The sequence below is a fragment of the Rattus norvegicus genome, chromosome 3 (genome assembly GCF_021556685.1).
Source record: "Rattus norvegicus strain SHRSP/BbbUtx chromosome 3, alternate assembly SHRSP_T2T, whole genome shotgun sequence".
Taxonomy (NCBI): domain Eukaryota; kingdom Metazoa; phylum Chordata; class Mammalia; order Rodentia; family Muridae; genus Rattus; species Rattus norvegicus.
Genome location: NC_141536.1, coordinates 127,382,066 through 127,405,288, shown reverse-complemented (window position 1 = coordinate 127,405,288; position 23,223 = coordinate 127,382,066). Strand labels below are relative to the sequence as shown.

Genomic DNA, 23,223 nt, shown 5'->3' with positions numbered 1-23,223 from the left:
GTGAATGAAGTATGTCCTAGAGATGCCAGTCACACGTGTTTAGAAAAGGAACTATAAGACTCTTGTTTCTTTGAGTCTCTCTGATTTCTAGCCTGAGATGTAAGTACCTCATTCCTCCAAACACTCCATCTATGATGTGGACCCATTACCAGAGTCTCATACCAATGGGGCCACCTAGTCTTGGACTTCAGTCTCAGAACCATATGGCAAAAGTGGGTACTTTTCCTTCCTAAATAGCCTGTCTCGGGTACCTCATTATGTCATTATGAGACAGTACAGCAACTTAAGACCATATTTCATTTGGGGGGAAAGTGACTTATTTTAAAGTGCTAAATGTTAGGTGTCTGCGAGAGAGCGCCTCCTCCTCAGGGAAGCCGCACTCCAAACTAGACCCAATCCTTCCACCAGCTTGCACGGTTAACATCTGTTTGCTCATGTCAGCTCAAAGAACTAAGATTTCTATTGTGTTAAGCCAATGATATTTAGGAAATAACGGTTTGAGTATTTGTTGGCAAGTATTATTAAAAAGTATCATTCAAAAGGGTTTAAATTATCTCTCAAACATTCTGAAAATGTTCAGATATCGAAACAGTTTACAGTTTTTCCCCTACGTTTAAGCTCCTTGGCATGTTCCTGTGTTCCTGTGTCCCTCGCTCAGGTAAGCAGTGTGAAACCTAAGCCCCATCCAGGTCCTCATGCCTTCATATTCATATCCATATGGAATGAAGTGCTCTGTCTGCTCAATCTTACCTCCTGGATTAATCTGGAATGCTGTCCTTCCCAACAGAAATGCTGCCTGGATTACACTGAGCGGCTAGAGATGCTTCCTCACCAGCCAATACGGTCACTTCTGGCCTCTGCCCATTCCCTTCACCGCATCTCACTGTCTATCAAATAAGATCATGCCATCCCATTGGTGGAAATTAAGGACTTTTATTGCCATTCACTAAGGACTGAATCATGTCCCACCCACCTCAACATTTCTGTTTTTGGAGTCTTTTGATGCAATGCAGTTATATCTGGAGAGACTATTGTTAAGAGGCGGGGCCATAATCTAATAGGACGTAATCTTTTCAATGGGAGAGGGATCTGGCCTTCCGCCCTCTCCTATCTTTTCTCTGCTATATAAAAACACAGAGGAAGTGGATGTCTCCCAGCCAACAGGATCATCATCAGAACCCTACCACACTGACACCCTAATATCAGGCTCTCAGCCCCGAGAAAGAGTGAGAAACTGTTTCTGTTACGTAAGCCCTATTCTGTGGTATTTTGCTTTGACTGCCCTAAGTTTACTAGTACGATCATCAAGACTGGAGTGGCCATCTCCCACCAATCCAGTCTCATACCGTTTTCTACCCCATCCCACCCCCAATCTGTGGTTCTAGCTATACCCACATTTATAAATTTCCATTTGCTTGACCATACCTTGTCCTCACTACATGACCTTCCTCCATATTGACACTATATCTGAAACGTGATTTGTGTAATTAATTTATCTTCATCCTTTCGATATTACTTTAGTGTCATCATCTTCTTGGGTGTGGCAATAGTCGTAATATGCGTATAATCCCTAAACTCGGGAGACTGACACCAAAAGACTGTAAGCTTTATAACACCCTGGGCTACTGAGACTACCTACAAACAAGGAAACAACAGCAACAACAACAACAACAATAATAATAATAATAATAATAATAATAATAATCTAAATAGCATCATCCTCTATCAAACCTTCCTTGATTCCCACTTGACCTTTACTCTCAGTTTCTTTATCTGTGCCTTTGGTGCTCCTTTGTTTTCATTTAAAGCACTTTTATAGTTTATCATTTGTCTCTTGTGATTACAGAAGGAAGACAGACTAAACTACAGTTGGGCAGTGAATAATGACATTTTTCTAACAATGGACCACATACATGATGATATTGCCATAAAATTGTAATGGAGTTATAGAGTTCTAATTGTCTAGTGACATCAGAGCCATTGTAACCTCATAACCCAATGCATCCCTCATCTGTCTATACTGATGCTGGGGTAAACATATTGTTGTATAAAAGGACAGCACATACAATCATATATACTACATATGATCTGACTATATTACTAAGTGACTGTTGCTGGTTAGTAGATTGACTTTTCTATAACTTTTATCTTTTTTCTATAAATTCAATCATTTTTATAGTATATTTTTCTTCTTATAAAAATGATGTTTTCTGTTGAAAGTATGCCATGTCGTGCTTGTAGCAGCTGCACACATCTTACGTTTACACTGTCTGTGGACTACATCAGGAGGCGAGCGTGCGTAATTGCCCCATACTATTTATGGTTATGAAGTACATTCTATAATATTTGTACAATGACAAATTTCTCCCACTGTATCTCCATCTTGAAGGAGCACATGACTGTACAAAAAAGAAATTAGGTGACTACTAAACAGAGATTGAAGGAATGTAGTCACAAGTTACTATACTTGTTAGCAGCCTCTATAAACTGAAAGTTGAAGATTAAAGAATGCATTCTTTGGCCTGGAAGATGTCTCAGTAGTTAAGGATGCTGAGTGCTACTGCAGAGAACCTGTTTTTGGTTATCAACAGCCACATCTGTCTCCAGTACTGGAGATCCAATGACCTCTGACATTCAAAGGTATATATTCAATATAGATAAATGCATGCAAATAAATGCCCATACATATAAATAAAATGAGCAGTTTTATTCTGGGCTATGTTCTGGCTTGGCAGAAGAGCCTTTGCCTGGCATTCCAAAGACCCTGAGTTCAGTTATCTGCATGACAACAAAAAAGAAACAAAAGAGGGGGGGTCGTAGAGAAACGTATTCTTCCCTAGTGCCTCCAAAAGAGGCACTTGGCTTTAACCGTCTAATTGTTATTTCAGATTTCTGTCCCCAGGAAATGAAAGAGAATAAATTTATATCATTTTAACCATCTAAATTTATGATGATTTGTTACTATAGCAATGGGAAACTAACAAAGGGAGTAATCTAGAAACCCATGACAATAGTCTTTCTGAAATAATTACTTGGGGTTGATGTAAAAGTAGTGTATACTTTAGATAAGAATTCTCAACCTGTTCTACTTTTTTAGATATTCTTAATATTTCCCCTATTTTTCCTTGAACACTCATTTTAAAACAGATTTTACCCATAGTCTCCTTATCTGCCATCTAACCTAGCGATGCCTTAATTTTCAGGGCTGCTGTCAGGTCAGCTCAAGTACTTAATTACCCCTTGCTGTGATGTGGCTATAGCCGTGTGTCCTGTGCAAGGCTCCATGTGCTAAGATTTAACCCCTATTATGAGGTATTGGAGAGGATCAATAACTCGATCTTACTATAACGCTTTGGAGATGATTAGAATCATATATGGTCAAAAGATGGAGGACCCATGGTTGAGTGAGGTGGCTTTATAAGAAGGGGAACGGCAGGCCAGCAAGGTGGCTCAGCAGGTAATGGTCCTGGCCACCATGCCCAACGACCTGAATTCAAAGCCCCCAGGACCTTCACGGTGGAAGGAGAAAACTTACACAAATTGTTCTCTGCCACATATGTGTGTGGTTATGTGCATACCCACCTCCTGCACATTAAATAAATAACTGTAACCCAGAAAGGGAAGAAATGCACTTATATAGGTGGACTTCCTGCCTTTGCTGCCGAGTGATAACCAATACCACATCTGGGCTCTGCTAACAAGATGTGGCCCCTCCACGTTTGCACATCCTGGACTGGAAACTGAAATAAACCTCTTTTCTATAAAGTTGTCTAGGCTCAAGCATCTTCGTATAGTACATGAAGCAAAAAGGATACTCATGTCTCCTGAGGTAACAAAGAATCTCCAGCGACCCTGAACAGAAGAACTTAGTATAAAAACATACATACTAGACTTATGGTATCTCCTTCTGTATTAGGAAGTCACCTCTACTTATTGTAAGCTTAGCCTTTATCTCCAACCAAAAGAATGGCAGACTGAACAGGGTCCCTTCTTGTAGCCGGCTCTTTCCAAGCACCCAGCCAGCTTCCTTCCAACTTCAAAGGAACTTCCAAGAAGCCCATTGGCCCAAGAGTAAGGAAATGGTTGCTTAGCAACTGAGTCCTGAATCCCACAGACCTGAGAAGAGGAAGCTTGTGCGCCAGCCACCTAATTCTGCCTGTGTTAAAGTGAAAAGGAGCTGCTTAGGAGATGAATCCCTTGGCTTTGTTAGTAGAGATATTGATCATTATTGAGGTCACAACTAAAAGTAAGTGTATCCGTCCCTACAATTCTCTATAAATGTCTCTTCTCTCTAACAGTGCCAAGAGTTTAAGCCAGTTAGAAAATCAGAAGGAACCTCACTAACTTCCCAATTTACAACAATTTTAAACAAGAGGTGTGTGCGTGTGTGTGTGTGTGTGTGTGTGTGCGTGCGTGTGTGTGTGTGTGTGTGTGTGTGTGTGTGTGTGTGTGTAAAAGAGAAGAGAGAAGACAGAAGAGAAGAGAGAGAATATGAGATCTATAAGCAAGCTATACAGTAATCTTTGTAAAGTAGAGCTATTTGGGCCAGATTGTTAAGTCAATCAACAACTAACTTTAAAGAGAAACTATGGGATTCAAAGGGTAGAAAAGTCCTATAAACTTTTATCCCTGTAAATACTTTATACAATCACAATTTTATTTCCAAAGCTTCAATGTTACCCCCCGCCAAGGTCACTATCTAAAAAAGGAAATTATTTTGCCTTGTTTCCTTGTTCATGTCTCACAGTCATTTTATGAAATATGCATAAAGTTTAGTCATAAGATTCGATACAAAGAACAGTCATTTGGATCTGACCCAGAAGTTTAAAGTTAGTTTACTCGCTGAAAATTAATTAATGTTATACATCATATGATAGGATAAAATAAAAAACCGTATGACCATCCCAATTAATGCAGAAAAGCACCTGACAAAATACAACACATTTGCAATTACAAACACTCAGTAAACTAAAGTGAATTTCCATGAATATCACGGTGAAAAGTCAGTCACAGCTAATACAATAAACAATGGAAAGGTTAAATCTTTTCCCTGAAATCAGGAATAAGGCACAAATGCCTGCCCTTGCCCCTATATTAAAAGTTCTTGTTATGGACATAGGAAGGAATGTGAACCCTATCTCATACCGTATATGGAAATTAATTCCAATTGGGTAAAAGACATAAACTGAAGCTTTAAAACTCTAAACAGGGGAGCAAATTATCCTGACCCCAGATGAGGTAATCATGGGCTTAGCTCTTCCACCAAACACATAAGCGAAAAGAAAGAGTCCACTGGATGTCAATTAAAAATGTTTCTGTTTCAAAAGAGACCATCAGAGAACTGGAGAAAAAAATGACAATTCACACCCAGTAAGAGTTTAGTACTCAAGGGCTGGAGAGATGGCTCAGTGGCTAAGAGCACTGGCTGCCCTTTCAAGGGTCCTAAGTTCAATTCTCAGCAACCACATGGTGGCTCACAGCCATCTGTAATGGGATCCGATGCCTTCTCCTGTCCAATTCTTTCTTCTGTCACACATGCATACACACGAAAAGAGCACTCATGTATATAAAATATGCAAATAAATAAATCTTTAAAAAAAAAGAGTTTAGGACTCAGAATATATAAAGATATCTTACATAGCACCCAAATGACTCACTTTTTAAATAGATGAAGAGATTTATTGGAGATTTTTACAAACAGGATGTACAAGTGGCCACTCATACACAGGAAAGATTTCTTGCACTGAGGTCATTAAGGAAATGAAAACTGAAACCATAATTAGAGACTACATTGCATCCATTAAAAGGGCTATCGTAGGAAATGAAGGTGCTTTCTTTGGTGCACACCTGATGAGATGTGTCACTAGCAGTTCTCCTGGAGCCATCAGTCAAAATTCTGCCCGAATTCATACTCATGCCACGTCAGCTCAAACCCATATGTCTGATCCAGGCATAAAGCTCAACATATGTGGCCAATTTTTCTGTCACTAAGCAACTGATATAGACTGCGATGAAGGAAAGGTGTCTCAAGGGCCTGGCCCCACACTGAAAAGACTCCAACACATAATGACACAAACTTATCATGAAGGAGAAGAAGGCCTAGACTGAGAACCCAGCTAGGGGACTTTGCTGATCCTCAGAAGCAACTCTCCCAGATTACAAGAAATGGAGTTGTGCTTGTGTTAATTATAACTCTACAGAATTTAGAATCTTGTAGGAGATAGGCATGTCTGGGAGAAATGATCTAAACTACACTGAGGTGGGGGCCATTGCCTGGTTGTGATTCTAGGCTACATAAAAATGGAGAAGAGGAGCTGAGTACTGTGTGTCCTGTGTTCTCCCCTTCCTGCTTCCGACTGTGGGTACAGCATAACCAGCTTTGTCAGGCTCCTGCAGCCTTGACTTTCCTGCCATCACAGAGAGTAAAAGAAAGCAAGACAAACCCAAATGACCATCAACCACAGAAGATATGAATAAAACATGTGGTATCTACACAATGAAATATTACTCAGCAAAAGAGCACAATATGGATAGGCCTTGAAAACATTGTGCTAAGCAAAAGAAGCTAGGTGCAGAAGACTATATTTTTTACAACTTTGTGGACCTAAAAAGCCTTAAGAGAATCTACTCCTCAGAGACTGAAAGTACATTTTGAGTTACCATGGGTTCTGAAATATGGAGTGATTAGGAACGTCCACTTGGAAGGAACATGGTTTTTCTGGGGTTAATGAACTTAAATTAACATGAGGACTATGAGCTTGCAATCCAAATGAGGCAGGAGGCTGAGGCAGGAGATTCACAAGTTAACACCAACCTGGATAACATGGTAAGGCGCTATTTCAAAAGACAAAGTTACAGTGAGAAGTAGCTCCGAAGTAAAGCACTTTCCTACCATGCGCTAAGCCAGAGATTCAATTCTTAGTAGCTCAAAAATAAACAAACAGAATTCTACTGTGGTAACAATTGCACAAGTTTCTGAGTTGTCTAAAAACCACTGAATAAGAGAAGAAAGAGTATTTAATGAAAGTTATGTGCCAGAGGACTGAGGATACAGAAATAACTAACACAGAGACATTATTCTCAAATAGCTTAGAGTCTTAAAGGAAAAACACAAGCAAATTAACAAATGGCAAAGTGCTGTGGACCTTAGAAGTGTTTAAATGGCATCGTAATGAACAAACATGGGAAAGGACCTTTATGTTGGCTCAGGAGTGCTCATAAACCAAATGGCATAAACCTAACTTTTGAAAGGTTAGTGAGTGGCCGGGAAAGAGAGAGCAAGAATGTTTCAGGGAAGAGCTAGGGAATAAAGACGCAGAAGATATAAAAACGTGGTCTATGAGGTGCATCCATTTACTGTGGTGTAGGACATGAAAAGGAACACAGCAGTGTGTGAGACTGACGTGGTAGACAGAGGAGTGACGGGCTATAAAATCTGAACCGGATCTTGTGAGCAAATGGGAAGTATTTTAATGGTTTACTCATAGAATTATATCTTTAGAAAAATGACCTTGGCAATACAGGCTGAACGGATTCTCCCAGTGTAGCTCTAGTAATAGTAGAGCCAGTGCTTGTAGACCGATCCAAATGGGGGAACAAAATGGATGTAAGATACTGCAGTAGCAGGGAGCACTGAGAGGACAGGGTGCTTGATGAGGGTGAGAGAGAGCAGTGGCTCAGAAGTTGAGGGTGAATAGCCAGTTGTGACACTTATCAGCAGAAGTAGTGGCTAAAGCTGTGACTGGCTGACAAGGGACCACTGAAGCTAATGCCTGAGAAACCATTAGAGTTCCTGGAAACTTTTAGTGCAGAAGCCGGGGCGGCACCACGATTCCAGTCAGTCCGCTGAAAAGGAAACAAAGTAGAGAAGACAGTGATTGCAGAGATCTTCCTGAACTGTGGCGCTTCGCAGGTCTGTCCTGAGATTTCAGTAGATCCGTTAAAGGCTACAGGTGCACAGAACCTCAGGGACTCCGATAGCTGGGGAGAAGGCCCCTGCTTCTCGGACTAGTGATTAAAGGCTTGTGATTCGCACATAAAGTCACCCCTTGGTGGTTTGTTTTCCCTCTTCAAAGTCCTTCTCTACAATGCCAACCGAACCACTCTGTGCTGCCCACCCCCACATACACTTTGCAAGCTCGCTTTGTATGCACATTTTCCCACTTGCTATCTATTACACGTTGATTGCACTAGGGGAAGATGATGTCATACCTAAGGGTTGCTACTAGATGAATAACCTTGATTTTATGTTCACTGAGGAGATATTCTAGAACAATTACTAGAAGTTTTCCCTTTTGACAAAGCCTCGAAATAAAATGCTTTTATTATAATGGAAAAATAGACAGTCATGCTAAGATGTATATAACTTAGAAAATGAAAGTCAGTGAAATTGTTTTTGTCTACCCCACCGAACCAGCTTCCAACTTAAGGAACTACAAAGTACTGAAGGGTACCAAGGTAAACAAAACCAGTAATTCAGCACAAGGCTATCCAGGACCCAAAAAAATCCTGTTTCTTTATAATCGCAACTCTTCACTGCCATTCATTTCTATAATTAGAAAAATCAAAAGTTACCAGCTCATCTAGCCAGCATCTCATCATCCTAATTGAAAGGGCAAATATCACAAGTTTCAAAGTAACCAGAGCTCAGCGAACAAGAAGCCTGGCAATCACAACGAGAAAGGGCATGCACACCCATCACACAGAGGGCTGAACTTATACAGTACTGGTAGACAATGCCTGCCTGCTTCTTCACCGTTATCACCTAACAGTTGCTCATGGGGGACATAGGCATGGTCTGCAAACATCGCTCCCATCCCTCCGTCGTCTCTTCTCTCTGTCGGTTTCTTTGCTGTGCGTAATACTCTGTTTTTATTTGAATTATATCTGCTTTGCCAATTTCACTTTTGTTCTTATACTCTTGGGGCCATAGCCAAGAAATCAATACCCAATTCTATCACTCTTGTCCTCTGTGTCCTTATGCTAATACCTTTACAGTTTCTGGTCTAAATGGCTTACATGTAAGTCTTTAAAGCATTTTCACTTAATGTTTGTTATTAGACGTGACCTCTCATTCTTATACATGTTTACATGCAGTTTTCCCTGTGCCAATGTTTAAAGTCTGTCCTCTCCTCATTATGTGTTATTGTCATCTTCGTTTAAATAAAACTTAGTTGGCTGTGTTAATCATGATAGTATACAGTAGCATGTACTGGTAATCCCAATAGGAGCACAGGAATTTGAGACCAGCTTAGGCTGTAGGTCAAGTTTAATGCCAGTCTAGGAAATACATCCAGACCCTGCCTTAAAAGAGGATGGGACATGCTCTGGGGAAATGGCTAAGATGATCAAGAATGCTTGATGTTTTTGTAGAGGATTCCAAATTCAGTTTCCAACACACACATGGTGGCTCACAGCCATCTGGAACTTAGTTCCAGGGTCCAGCACACAACTAGTGTATACACATATATGCAGGCAAACACACTCATGCACACTGAAAACTTTAGTTAAATAAAGTACATACTCAAAACTTTTACAAAACCAAATTGTAACTCTAATATTTGTAAAAATACATTCACAAAACCCACAGGAGTAAGTCAGATCTATACTTTTGTCTTTCTTAGCCTACAGGCATTTTAGAACCTTGAAGTGTAGCATTTTATAAGCCCCAATTCTATTGGAATTGTAAAGCTTTAACTGGGCAGCACTTGTTGGCTTCCACATGTCTACATTCTCCAAAGGACCACTCTGGGTGTTGACTTGCCTTGGGGTGTTTCTACATCCCACCAAGAAGCCAGATAAGAAATAAAAAGAACTCAATTGCTCAAATACTTTAGAATGCCTTCATACAGAACACTCAGCCAGGAGAATGGGTGTTTTTTTTTCCCACTGTTTTGCCAATACAATGACTGCATAAATCGCAACGGTAGCATTTTCCCCCCTTTGACATGATTTTTGTCATTTAGCTGGCGTCCTCTGCTTATTAATTACAATTTCTGAGTCTTGGCTACACAGTGTACATTGTTTGCTCATCCTTTAACTATGAGTTACAATAGAAATAGAATTTGTTTTCTTGAAACTTCTTTTAACTGGATGTGGTGGTCCATGTCATAATCTGGACACTTGACAGGCTCAAACAGAAAGGGCTTGGCAATTTCAGGGTCAGCAGGACATAGCAAGAGTCCCTTTAGAAAAACAACAACAAATTAGACATTTCTTTAAGCCCTTTCCAACAGACTGAGAACCAAGAGCACAGAGTAATAGTGCTGGGAGGTTTACGGTAGGGAAACTGAAAGAATTATTAGTGTATTTGCTTGGCTCAGTTTAGGTATTTTTTTTTAAAGTTGTATTTGTTTTCCATTTTTGTTAGCTCATTGAGAATTTCAAAAAATGTATTTGTTCGTAGTCACCCTGCCCCAACTTCTCCCAGATTCATTCTCCTTCCCTATCCACCAAACTTGGTGTCTCATTTTTAACTATCAAATACAGTTTGTGGTACCCACATACTCTTGGATATGTGGCCTTCGCTGGAGGACAGGCCACCCACCAGGAGACACGCTCTAAAAAAAAAACCTCTCTCCCAGTCACTATCAACTGTCAATAGCTCCTTAGCTACAGACGAGACTTCATGCCCACCTCCCTTCTCTGTGCTGGAATCTTGTGTGATCTGAGCATGTGCAGGTTTGATGCATGTTATCTGAACTGCCGTGAATTCACACTCCCGACGTCTCTGCTGTGCCCAGAAAACACTGTTTCTTTGTAGTCGTGGACCCATGTCCATCTCTCTTATAATCTTTCTGCATCCTCTTTCCTCATATCTGCTTTGGAAGGTGGGGGTGTGATCTAGAAGACTTGTTTTGGGTTGAACACTCCAGTCTTTTATTAAGAGACCTTAATCAGTTACGGGCCTCTGTGTTAACTGCCATCCACTACAAAGAAAAAGAGATAATGCTTTCCCACTGAGAGTTGACAAATATATTTAATCTGTCACTAGCAGCCACAGTTTAATATTATGTCCACTTAGCTAAGTAAGTGATTGATTGCCCTCTAGAGCCTATGACCTATTTAGTCACATGTTCTTGGGCCCCAAGGATGGATCGAGGTAGAGGTTCACCTTCTGCAGTGGGCCTTGTAGCCAATCAAAAATGGCTAGTCACTCCTGGGACACTCATGCCTACTGCCCCAGTGATGCATATCTTGCCAGGCCTGTTCGCTGCAGCTTGCAGGGTTCAAAGATGAATAAGATTAATGATTGTACTCTCCTCTAATCACATGTAGAGCACCTTCTAGCACCGTGAAAGCTAGCCAGTCAGTATGAAGCTTCCACATACGTACCAGCTTGATTTCCCCATGTTTATAATTCGAAAGTACACTCTCTTAAGCAATAAGATTTTATTGTGCCATTCCGTGAGGTGACCAAGAGCATTGGCAGTAGCCTGCCGCGGTCAGGGGTCTGTTGTACCTTACTGACCAACTCCTGCAAAGGTGGTAACCCGTTTCTGGGACCTGGAGTTTTCATTTACTGTTCTATGATCTCTAGTAGGAACATTATCGCCTCGTTATAGGGTAACTCCAGTTAAATGTGGATATTTATATCTTTATATAAGTGCTTATATATGTTTTAGGACACTTCTACAGTATTTTTAAAAGAAATGTCTTAATGTTAGTTATCCCACCTGTATTCCCTGTTCTACTCTGCTCTCTCATCTTTATTCCTGCTAAACCCTTTCTGTAACGTTAGCACACACACACACACACACACACACACACACACACACACACACACTCACACTGTACTTTATCTGCCCCTGGCCCCCTACTGAATTCCTTCTATGGATATTCCAATTGGAACACAATTATCTGCAGATTCAAGGATAACATCCTCAAATAAGGGACAACATATTTGTTTTTCTGGGTCTGCACGAACTCACTCAGAATGGGTACTTCCAGCTCCAACATGCTTACCTATGAATTTCATAATCAGGTAGATAAATTGCTCTCAGCAGCACACTTTAGAGTCTGGGAAGATAATCACTGAGTACAAAGCAGGCCCAGGATGTGCTCTCTCCACCTTAGCGCTGCCTGTGAACATCAAAGGGCCCTTTACTCTGAGTCAGATGAGTGTCTACTTTGCTTTCCTAATAAGAAAAGGACCACAGAATCTAATATTCAAGATCTACCCAAGGGAAGAAGCCTAACAGGAGACTTTTTAAAAGTCAATAGTAAATCCCTCCCACCCTCTGTTCTCCAAAGCTAGTGTGCTGTCAGACTTGATACATCCAGAGCAGGAAGAAAATGGGAAGGAAAAATGCATCTCTAAGAAGCTGTTTGCACAGGCTAAACTTTCTGGGGCCCAACAACCTGGGTTTATCTCGCCCACCCTAGGCACTGAATCCTGGAACTCTCGGGTCCAAGGCAGTTTTATTTTGCTATTGAGTACCTAGAGCACCTAGCCAGACTTGATTCATGTGTTTTCTGTGGAAAAACAATCTCACTGTAGCAGCCAATTACAGGTAGTTTACAGGACATAATAAAAAATAAATAGCTAAGTGTAACCCGTCTTCAACATCCATAGCAGGTTTCTGAGAATCCAGCCAATCACTTGTGGAAAATATTGGGGATGGAGTTTCTTTACTAAATATGTATAAATGGCCTTTTTGGGGGGTCAACTATTCCCTAAGCAGTATGATGTAACTATTTACTTGTCATTTACATTAGCTATCTTAAGTAATCTCAAAATGATACAAAATACATGGGAAATTATATGGTTATCTGCTGACACTTCCCAATTTTATGGAAGAGACTTAAGCAATCTCAGAGTTCAGTATGCACAGGGGATCCTAAAAACAATCCCCTCAGAGAGACAACTGATTAAAGCACTCCTTTAGTGTCTGGCAGGAGCATGAGGGTGAGCAGAGGGCATAGATACAAAGATTAACTCCTGGAACGCTCAGACAAAACATACTGCAGCACCCACAGAATCACAGTTAGAAAGCCCAAGTAGTTAGAAACAGCATTCTCAACAAGATTAGAAAAATCAAATGATTTACCGAACACTTGAGGAAAACCAATTTCATGCAAAGAAGCGCCGTGCTCCACCAACACATGCATGCACAGACACCCTGCACACATAGACACACACATGCACTGGGAGGAAACAGTACAAACAGCACACGTGTGAAAACTAAAACAAGGACAAAGGTCATAACGCAGGGGTCATTGCAAAACAAACAAACAAACAAACAAACAAACAAGACCCATAGAAGCATAAATGATGACACAGTCTATATTTAAAGACATTTGTATCCTCGAAGCAGGAGAAGGCCTCAATGGAACAAAAAGATGATATATTTCAGAAATGAAATATGTGACCATAAAAGTCAAAGATTCAAGACCGAATATTAACATAACATAACTGAAGAGAAATCCATGAACTCAGAGTCTTTCAGCTCAGAGTGCAAATGCCAGGGAAATGATAGGAAAGTTAAGACACTCGGAGGAGGCTACAGTGTCATGGTAGGATTTCCTGGTGGAATAAATAGGACTGAGAGGGAAAAGAAAAAATAAAATAAAAATGTCAGAGATCTGACAAAGTTTTAAATGATGTTTCATTGAGTGCCAACAATAAAACTGAGAAAAATAAAATACCCCACTGCTAGAACATAATGGTTAATTTTTTAGTACTTCTTGATAATAAGAAATCTTAAAAGTCTCTAGAAAGGCTACACTCAGTGACACACTTGGGAGCCAGTACTCAGGAGATAGGAAGGAGATTTGCCTGGTCTACATAGTAAGACTGTGAAGGGAAAAAAAAGGTGTGTGTGTGTGTGTGTGTGTGTGTGTGTGTGTGTGTGTGTGTGTGTGAAATTATTACAGACAAAAAGTATCATGTTGGCTTAAAATGTATTAAGGAACATAAATGTAACAGAAAATGGAGAAATATTTTAAGTGTCGAAGCGAATGCCACTTTGCATTTAGAATCTATAATTTGACAGACTGTCAGACAAGTATAGTGACAAAATAAAACAATTTCTAACCTAAATGGAGTCAGAAAATTGATTTCCCATAAAGCCTAGTGGAAATAATGGCTGGAAACTGTGTTCCTGCAAAATAAAACATGAGTCCGGGTGGAAAGTAAACAAATCAATAGTAACCAAAGAAACATTTAAGGCATGACAAATCTAAATAAAATTGCATTTTCCTTTCAAAAATGTCACAGTCTGGGGCTGAAGGGTTGGCTCAGAGCTTAGAGTACTGGTTGTTCTTCCAAAGGACCTGGGTTCCATCATTAGCACCCACATCACCCCCGGAACTCTAGTTCCAGGGATTCTGGCTACCTCTTTTTTTCCTTGGGAACCAGGCAAGTAAGTGATGTACAAACATGCATGCAGACGAAGCGTTCATCCACAGAAAATAAATACATTTTCAGGAATTGAACATCCACAACTAATCTTAAACTCCATTCACAATAACTATATTACAAATAACTCAGAATAATCTTAATGAAGATATATGAAGGAAAACGATTTTTCTAAAGAAATTAAATAAAAGCTATGAATAAGTTAATATGCCTTGAAAGAACATCAATACAAATATGCCGGAGCTTTGTAAACTAATATACAAGTACAATGGATTAGTATTAAAAGTATCAACAGGTTTATAACTAGTTTTAATTTTTTTCCCTAAATTTCACCTAGGAAATAAAATTCTTAGAATTCACAAACACACACAAAAAAGAGGAAAACTAAGGAGTATGTGTGTGTGTGCACGCACATGTGTGCACATATTTGTACATAGAGATGGAGAGCAAATCATGCAATTATACATATACAGTAATCAGAGAACTGGCAAAAGAACATACAAATAACCAAGAAAATAGGGCAGAGTTCTAAAGCAGACCAATGCATGAATGGGAAATAATGTCTAAGGGAGATTTTTCACTTCAATGGGTAAGAGATGGGTAGTAATGAATGCTAGTGAGTAAATTATCCATACGCTTAAGAGAAATGTCCCAATACTAAGGGGGTAAAGGCTCTTGCCACCAGTCCTGGCCAACTAAGTTCAATCCCTAGAACCCACACAATGAGAAAACAGACAGCTGAAAATTGTCCTCTGATCTTTCCAAGTGCCTGCCATGAACGAACACACACACACACACACACACACACACACAAATAATGAAAGGTAATATATCATTGCAATATTGCTTTGTGAAAGCAACATGGCTGAAGAGATCACAAGGGTTTGTGTCCACGTTGGCTGTTAAATGGTAGCACTCAGAGACGACTCTGAACAAGCTTGAAATTATACAATTCATTTGTTTATTCTGGATTTTATTGATAACACATCAGAAATCTTCAAGAACCAAGTGATTGACGAAGCATCTCTGTACATAAGCACAAACTGACTTACCTCCATATTCAATGTCTGAACTCAAGTATTTGTAGAACATAGGACATTATATTTCAAAGAGCACATATGTAATTTTGTACATGTATGTTAAATATGCTAAAATATAAAACACAAAAACTCTCAGGATTTTCCACATAGTTATTTCCTGTATTAGTTAAAGTTATATATAGTTGGTGTGTGTGTTTGCATTTATATATATATATACATACATGTATGTATATATATAGTATGTGTCCTTTTAATTAACACTACATCATTATTATTTAAATGACACTTTCAATTACCCAGAAGTATATTATAACAATATCAAATGGTACTACACAATGCTATAGTCATTTAAGTAACTGGAGAAGACAAAATGGGAAGGCCTAGTGCCTTACTTAGGATTGAGAAGTTCTGCATCCCTGGTCTTATTCTGCTGCTCATTCACAGGGCTTCTTCAGCTTTAATAAGTAGCTCCCAACAGGAAAAGGACAGGAGGTAACAGGGTTCGGTGGGTTCTAAACCTGTTTTGACACTGGTTGGGGGCTAGGGATGTAGCTCAATAGCCAGATGTACAAGGCCCTGGATTCAGTTTCCAATACTGTGAAAATACAACAAGAAATTAGTGAAACACATTCGTAAAATACTCAGGAAAATTTGGCATCACATTACAGGGAATCGTTTATTACTTAATTCAGTTCTTACTAACCAATCACTCAGGCATACATGAATCTATATAAACTTAAAAGTACCCTAAGATAAGCAATTCCATCCCCAGTTTTGTGACATTCTAGTGTTGGAACAATGTGGACGGGAAGTCCATTAATGAAGCTAGAAAGAAAAATTAAGAAATATAGTATTGTACTCAGGCTATGGTTGGGCATTACCTTGAGTGACACACAGCATAAGTCTGGGGAAGTCCCTAAAAGGGAAGGGTCATTGAAGTCAATCAAACCCCAGGAAGTAGGAGAACAAATGCACTTAGTCACGTCACAAAGATGGATTAAGAGTGTAAGAGTCAGCTCCAATATTGGTAGAGGAGAGACATATCGTGGGAGGATGACTAGCATCTGCACATTAGGGAAAGGAAGGGAAAACATTCTGACATTGAGGAAGTACTCAGACTACAGAGTAAGATGAATGTTGTGTGGAGGTGGACTACACACCGCGTCAGTAAGAACAGAATACAGCAGGAAATGAGGTCAGCACCGAATGCCTAGCCCATGTTGAGCGCTGCACATCCATTATCTCGTTTAGGTCTCAGAATGACTCCCTCCACTCTCTCTGCACACAACTCTACTATTCAGAGAAAACCATGCTTGTCGTGGCCATTGGAGTGTTGGAGAAGAATGAATAAATTTTATCTAGGTTGGACCTGGTGACAGATACCTGCAACCGCAACACTCAGGGTACTGAGGAGGACTTCCACAAATTCAGTGTCACCAGGCCAGCCAGGGTAAGACCCTGTCAAAAAAAAAGTTTTCCCCAAGATGTTAAATTTGAGTGTGTGACAGTCTCCTTGACTGACTTGGGTAAAGAGCATAGGAGAAGTCATGATTTAGCTCAGAATGTGGAGGTTACAGGTTATATATAGGAGTCTAACCACATCGATATCTAACTGCCTGTTGACCCAAACCTCTGACACGTCTCATTGATGACACTTAAGCTCTCAGCTTAGGTGTTCCCATTCCCCTTCAAAACTGAACCTTTACATTATCAGCTGCAAAGTTCCCCCTTTCCAAGTAAACCACCAGTGTGTCGCCACTTAAAAGCTCTCCTGCCCCATCCTAGAGTGTGAGAACATAGTACACTCACCGTTAACAAGGCCTTCAGGCTTCCGAGGCACAGTAAACCAGATAGAGTGTCTACCATCAATTCTAGCTTACAAACTAATCTGCAGTACATATAACATTTTAAACATTTTTAGGAATGGATTGGATGTCTATGTAACCTCAAATTCAGGCTATCGCAGTGACAGGTGCTCTCTGTAACTGCTCCAACTCCCTCCTGCCTCCCCACTCCCAACTGAGAAAGTCTTTTCCCATTGAGGAAGGGCCCCCATGAGCCAGTGCCGAATGCCTAGCCCATGTTAAGTGCTGCTACCTTGGTGCTATGTAAGGTACATTTCACATCCATGTCTAGATCTTTCTACCACTTCGGTTTGGGGGTGTTTGCTTTGTTTCGTTTTAGAATGCAAGGTACAACTCTGAATAAAGGGCCTGATGTACAAGGAGGTGCCAAGGGGAAAGTACCAGTTAACATCTCCACCATGTTTCCCATATGTAATTTCTATTCCTACCAAGTTACTTCTCACCTAAGCAAGAATTAATAAAACCGGGGTTGGGGATTTAGCTCAGTGGTAGAGCGCTTGCCTAGCGAGCGCAAGGCCCTGGGTTCGGTCCCCAGCTCCGGGAAAAAAAAAAAGAATTAATAAAACCAACATTCACTAAGCACTTCCTATATGTTAAGGATTATGAAGGGCACATTGAATATTATTCAAGTATTTTTGCAGGTCTGTTGTTAACACTTTTTACTAGCATATACAATGAGTCTTCTGGAAGGAAAATCTTCAGCAGTACTGAAGGATTTAGCCTTTTCTATCCAATTAAAATATGAATCAAAATAAATAAAAGCACTATCCACTCACTGCTAGCTTATTCTCCCAGTAACTTTATTTTATGGAAGTTTTGTCATGATTTTTTCTTAAAGAAAGCAGTGGAGGAGAAAAAGTTTTAAAAAAAAAACACCTTTCTTTCTCAGATATCAACACTAAATTATAGACTATTTTTGAAACATCCAGCAAATTACCATACTAATTCATGTAACTTCACCAGTAGTCCCTTATCAAGTCTATATAGTTACTACATTAAATGCATTTATCCTTAGCAAAGTTAATATGGTACGGGCATTTTCATTATCACCGTCCTTTTATTACAAGTTTCAATTTCTTTAATCTCAGTTTTCATAGTCCTCCATTACTCCAAAGTCTGGTCTAGTTATGTGCGTATCATTATTGTAAATCACTCCTGTAGAGAGAGGACCGAAAGTGTTGCCCCTGGAATGAGGAGCATCCATGGTGTAGAGACAGGCATTAGTGTGGGTTGTGATGAGTAACAAGAGAACGTAATCATGGGTGAAGGCTGAAAGTAAGCATCATTTAACCCTTCAAGAGACCTGGGGAAGAGAGAAGGTACTGGCCACCTGAGCAGCAGAGTCGGAGAATGAGATATTGAGAATCTCACTCCTGAGCTGGACAGGAAGATGACAGTATCCTCCTGAAAGAAAGAAGACAGCGGCTTGTGAAATTCTGCTAGACAAGTCCAAGAAACCGGAAAGGAGCCAAGGGACTGTAACCAGAATTCTGGTAACAACGTAAGTTACTGAGGCAAGAGGCTTGAAGGGAAAGGCGGAAACAGAGTTATCAGAGAGTTAAAAGCTGAGGAGAAGGTAAAATCTTGGGCTGTGGCTTCTTCTCCTGCTTAGAAAGTAGGGGATATGGAGACAAAGTTTAGAGCAGCAACTGAAGGAACGGCCATTCAGAGCCTGCCCTACATGTGGCCCACATATATATATCCACCAAAACTAGATAAGATTGATGAAGCTAACAAGTGCATGCTGACAGGGACCGGATATAGATCTCTCCTGAGAGACACATCCAGAACATGTCCAATACAGAGGTCAATGCTAGCAGCAAACCACTGAACTGAGAACAGGGACCCCTGTGGGGGAATTAGAGGAAGGATTGAAAGAGCTGAAGGGGCTTGCAACCCCATATGAACATCAATGCTAACCAACCAGAGCTTCCAGGACTAAACCACTACCAAAAGACTACACATGGACTGACCCAGGACTCCAACCGCATATGTAGCAGAGAATAGCCTTGTTGGGGCACCAGTGGAAGGGGAAGCCCTTGGTCTTGCCAAGGTTGGACCCCCAGTGTAGCGGAATGTCAGGGTGGGGGACGGTAAGTGGGGGAATGGGGGGAAACAGCGGTATGGGAGAGGGGGAGGGGATGGGGGCCTTATGGACAGGAAACCTGGAAAGGGAATAACATTTGAAATGTAAATGAAGAAATATATCTAATAAAAAAACAAAAAAGAAAAAGAAAAAGGGAAAGTAAAGCTTCTTCATTGCAAGTCAGTGGAAAGCAATGTGATCTGTGCAGATGCAGATGCACGGGTACCAGAGAGGTATTCTGGAGATTGGGCTTGCATACCTCGGTGGTAGAACAGGTGCCTAGTTGGCACAAGGCCTTGGATGTGACCTTCAGCGCAGAATTTCTTTAAGATTGGTCATTGGGAAAGAAAAGAATTGCTATTTATTGTTTGGCTGCCTTGAATTCAATACTTGCCTTCGGCAAACACTTCCACACTCTGACTCTGCCTCCACGCTACTCCGTGGGTGTTCTGTAAGAAGTGGGTATACAATTTTAAAGGAAAGGCAGGTGCTCCAAGCTGATGACAATGAGGCTCAAAGGGCTTTTAACGCTTACTCATGTTTATACAGATACCCAAGGAGTTATGAAGAGCCCTTTCTAAGCATCATTCTTGGAGATTTCTAAAGTTAAGTGGTTCACAAATCAAATGCATAAAATTGGGGGCTGAAATTTTGAATAATTTTAGACCAGTTTCAACAAAAATTGTGGAGATTATATAAATGGAGGAAGAGAACTTTCAAAGGTATAACCAGTAACTAACGAAGCCGGGAGTATTTGGATTTAAAGGGAACTATGAATTTGGGGTTAAACTCGATTATGAAGGAAACTGGAGGTCAACTGAGCAATTTCATTTTTATGCCACAAGGACTTAATGGGTTTTTAAGAGGATGTGTGTCTGTAGAGGGAAAATTATTCTGAGGGTATGTGTAAATTAGAATAAAATTAGATCAATCATGACTAGATCTGTGAGGCGGCTATCATATGAACGCAGACACAAAATGAGAAGAGGCTGATTTACATTCCACTCTCCTCAGAAAGCCAAATACCCACAAAGCAAACACCCCTTTGGGGGGAAAGGGGATCCTCTGGACTCTCACGCAGCTCCTACTCACTTGTCTTCCTGCTGAACAAAACTCACCAGTTATCAAACCATGTCCGGTAACGTGGATTTTCCTGGATATCTCTATACATTTCTTTTCATCCTGATTTGTTCTCAGGATTTAGTCCCAGATTTTCAGACTGTCTTTGTTTAGCATGTCTCATCTCCATCAGCCTGGACCCCTTTCTGGATTCTCCTATAACTTGTGTTTTTCTTTTCTTTTCTTTTCTTTTTCTGTTCCTTTTCCCTTTCTTATAAAACAACGCGTTTAATGGGGGCTTACTTACAGTTTTAGACGGTTAATTCAGAATCATCATGGTGGAACGAAGACAGGCGTGATACTAGATCAGTAATTGAGAGCTTTACATTCTAATCTGCAGGCAGCAGGCAGAGAGAGGCACACACATGAGTTTTTGAAACTTCAAAGCTCCACCCTCAGTGAGAGCCGTCCTCCAACAAGGTCAAACCTCCTAAGACCCCAAAAACAGTTCACCAACTGAGAACAAAGCATGAAAATATATGGACCAATTGTGACCTTTCTCATTTAAACTACCACATTCCATTCCCTGCACACAAACACACCCCCCCAGCACACCCATGGACCTATGGCCATACTATAATGCAAAATGCCTTTAGTCCAATTCCAAAATCTACATATTCTTTCTCAAGCTCAAAACTGTTTAACAGTCCAAAGTCTCTTCTGAGACACTGGGCAGTCTCTTAACTGTAACCCCAGGAAAATAAAAATTAAAAAAGCAGATCACCTACTTGCTACGGTGGCACAGAATTGACATTACTATGCCAAAAGGGAGGAAAGGGAGCATAGTGAGGAAATGCTGGACCAAAGCAAGACCAAAACCCATAGGGCAATCTCCAAATTCTGCATCTGCATGTATGGTGTTAAACATTCTTCAGCTCTCCCACTCCATCTAACTCAGGCTCAGTAACACATCTCAGAAATGGAGTTGAAGTCTTCAAAGGCAAGGATTGAGGGTTTCCTCTGAAGTAGCCAGGGCTGGAGGGCTCTGGTTAACCCTGGGTCTGGCTATTATCTAGGGGTCTACTTGGGTAACTATGTTGAAGGCAAGGTATCTAGAGATCCTAACTTGGGCAACTAACTATGTTGGTCTCCTGGAGGGATTGTTTCAGTCTTTTGTCTTAAGGTATTTACTAATTGCAATTGTTGTCCTAGGATCTAAGGTTAATGTAGACAAGAAAAAAAAAATCCATGGAAGTCAGAAGGAAGAAAATGAAACAAAAGAGAGGTGTTAGCTCAATGACTGGGTACACTTTTAAATCTTTGCTGTCAAGTCTTGATTCCGTTCTATGGCGTGTGAGGCCTCCCTGTGAAGAGAAGGCTGCTTTACATCTTCCCAGCTCAAGGCAATCTGGTGTGGATCCCTTGATAGCTTGAAACCACAGTAGCATAGAAGGAAGGAAACATCTGGAGTCAAACCTGAATGGGAGTCTCATTCTGGCCTTGGCCTTGGACAGGTTGGTTATTCCACTTAGCATTATAGTAGCACATGAGCACCAATATTGCCTGTTCACCCCTTTACTAGACTGCTACCCACATTAGAGATAAAATATGCAAAGAATCTGGCATATAATAATTTGTAGTTAGATATTTTATTCTAGAGGTGAATGATGTTTAGTTCCCTTTCAAGGCTAACTTTACACCAAACTTTTGAAGGCACTTACAGATATCATGGTAGGTTGCTGACCTACTGTATTATGTGTTATACAAAATAGATCTTTAAAACAGAATTTTAAAATTAAAGCCCCATATTATTTTAAGTATTTTCTTCCTGCCCTGGGCAGACTGTGTTCCTCCCAAAGAGTTGGAGTTGGTGGGAGTGTCATCATTCATGCAAAAATAAACAAATGGTGACACAGTTGCTACCAGCATCTAGCAATCGCCAGGACTTCTTACTTGGTACAAATCAACCAATCCACCTTTCAAAAGAATATTTTCCCTGATAGCCAATCAAGATTACATTTTCTTAGGTGAGAATCTAAAAGCTTGAGAGGAAAATGGAATTGTATTTTAGTAAATTTCGAGTGTTCTTCAGATAATGTCTGATGGCTTCTCGTCTCTTAAATTACTGAAGAGTTAATCCCTTGAGCTACAGTCTCCACCTCCCCCCACTCCACTAATTCTCTTAGCTTCACTTAGCCTTCCCTTGATAACTGGCTTTAGCCCTGTAATTTTCATGTTACTCTTGCCACTGACAGTTTGATGTTGTGGCCCAGTGTATAATATAAACTTTATGCCATTTAATATCCATAATTTTGTCCTCTGTCCCCAGCACACATGACACTTGTACTTTGTATTCTGCAGCTCTACATTCTGTCATACTAGGTCTAATTATATCCCATGTACTTTGAAGAAAATGACAATGGGAATCTAGCAAATCACATGTCTTCTCCTAACATTTTTCTCTAGCTGTAATAATGGAGTTTAAAAATTACTAGGCTTTTACTGTTACTATAATATCAAGTCACAGTGTATCATTTCTAATACACAAATATAATTAGACTAAGTAATTTGAAGGAAAAAAAGCAGTCATTGAGAGATGACTTGTAATAAGCAAAACATTAATGCCTAAAATCTCTAACAAAGCTGTATTTCCCATAGGCTTTTTAAACTATTAATTTACATGTATTCTTTTTTCTTTTCCATATTAGAAAGGTAGGTTTATTTTACATGTATGAGTATTTTGTCTGCATATATGTATGTCCATCAGATGCATGCTCAGTAACTATGAAGATCAAAAGAGGGCATCAGGTCCCC

General features: G+C 40.2%; 1 protein-coding gene across 6 annotated transcripts in view; it reads left to right on the top strand.

Moving 5' to 3' along the window:
• The first annotated feature begins 4,085 nt into the window (after positions 1-4,085).
• Positions 4,086-23,223, top strand: part of Sel1l2 (SEL1L2 adaptor subunit of SYVN1 ubiquitin ligase) — a 136,492-nt gene continuing 117,354 nt past the window's right edge. For 3 of the 6 annotated variants that reach the window (XM_087652197.1, XM_087652196.1, XM_087652193.1), the window contains exon 1: positions 4,097-4,246. Coding sequence is in view for 4 of the 6 variants with exons in the window: in XM_087652193.1 (XP_087508319.1) it covers positions 4,189-4,246 (58 nt within the window). In the remaining 2 variants the exon portion in view is untranslated. 6 annotated transcript variants of the gene reach the window in all.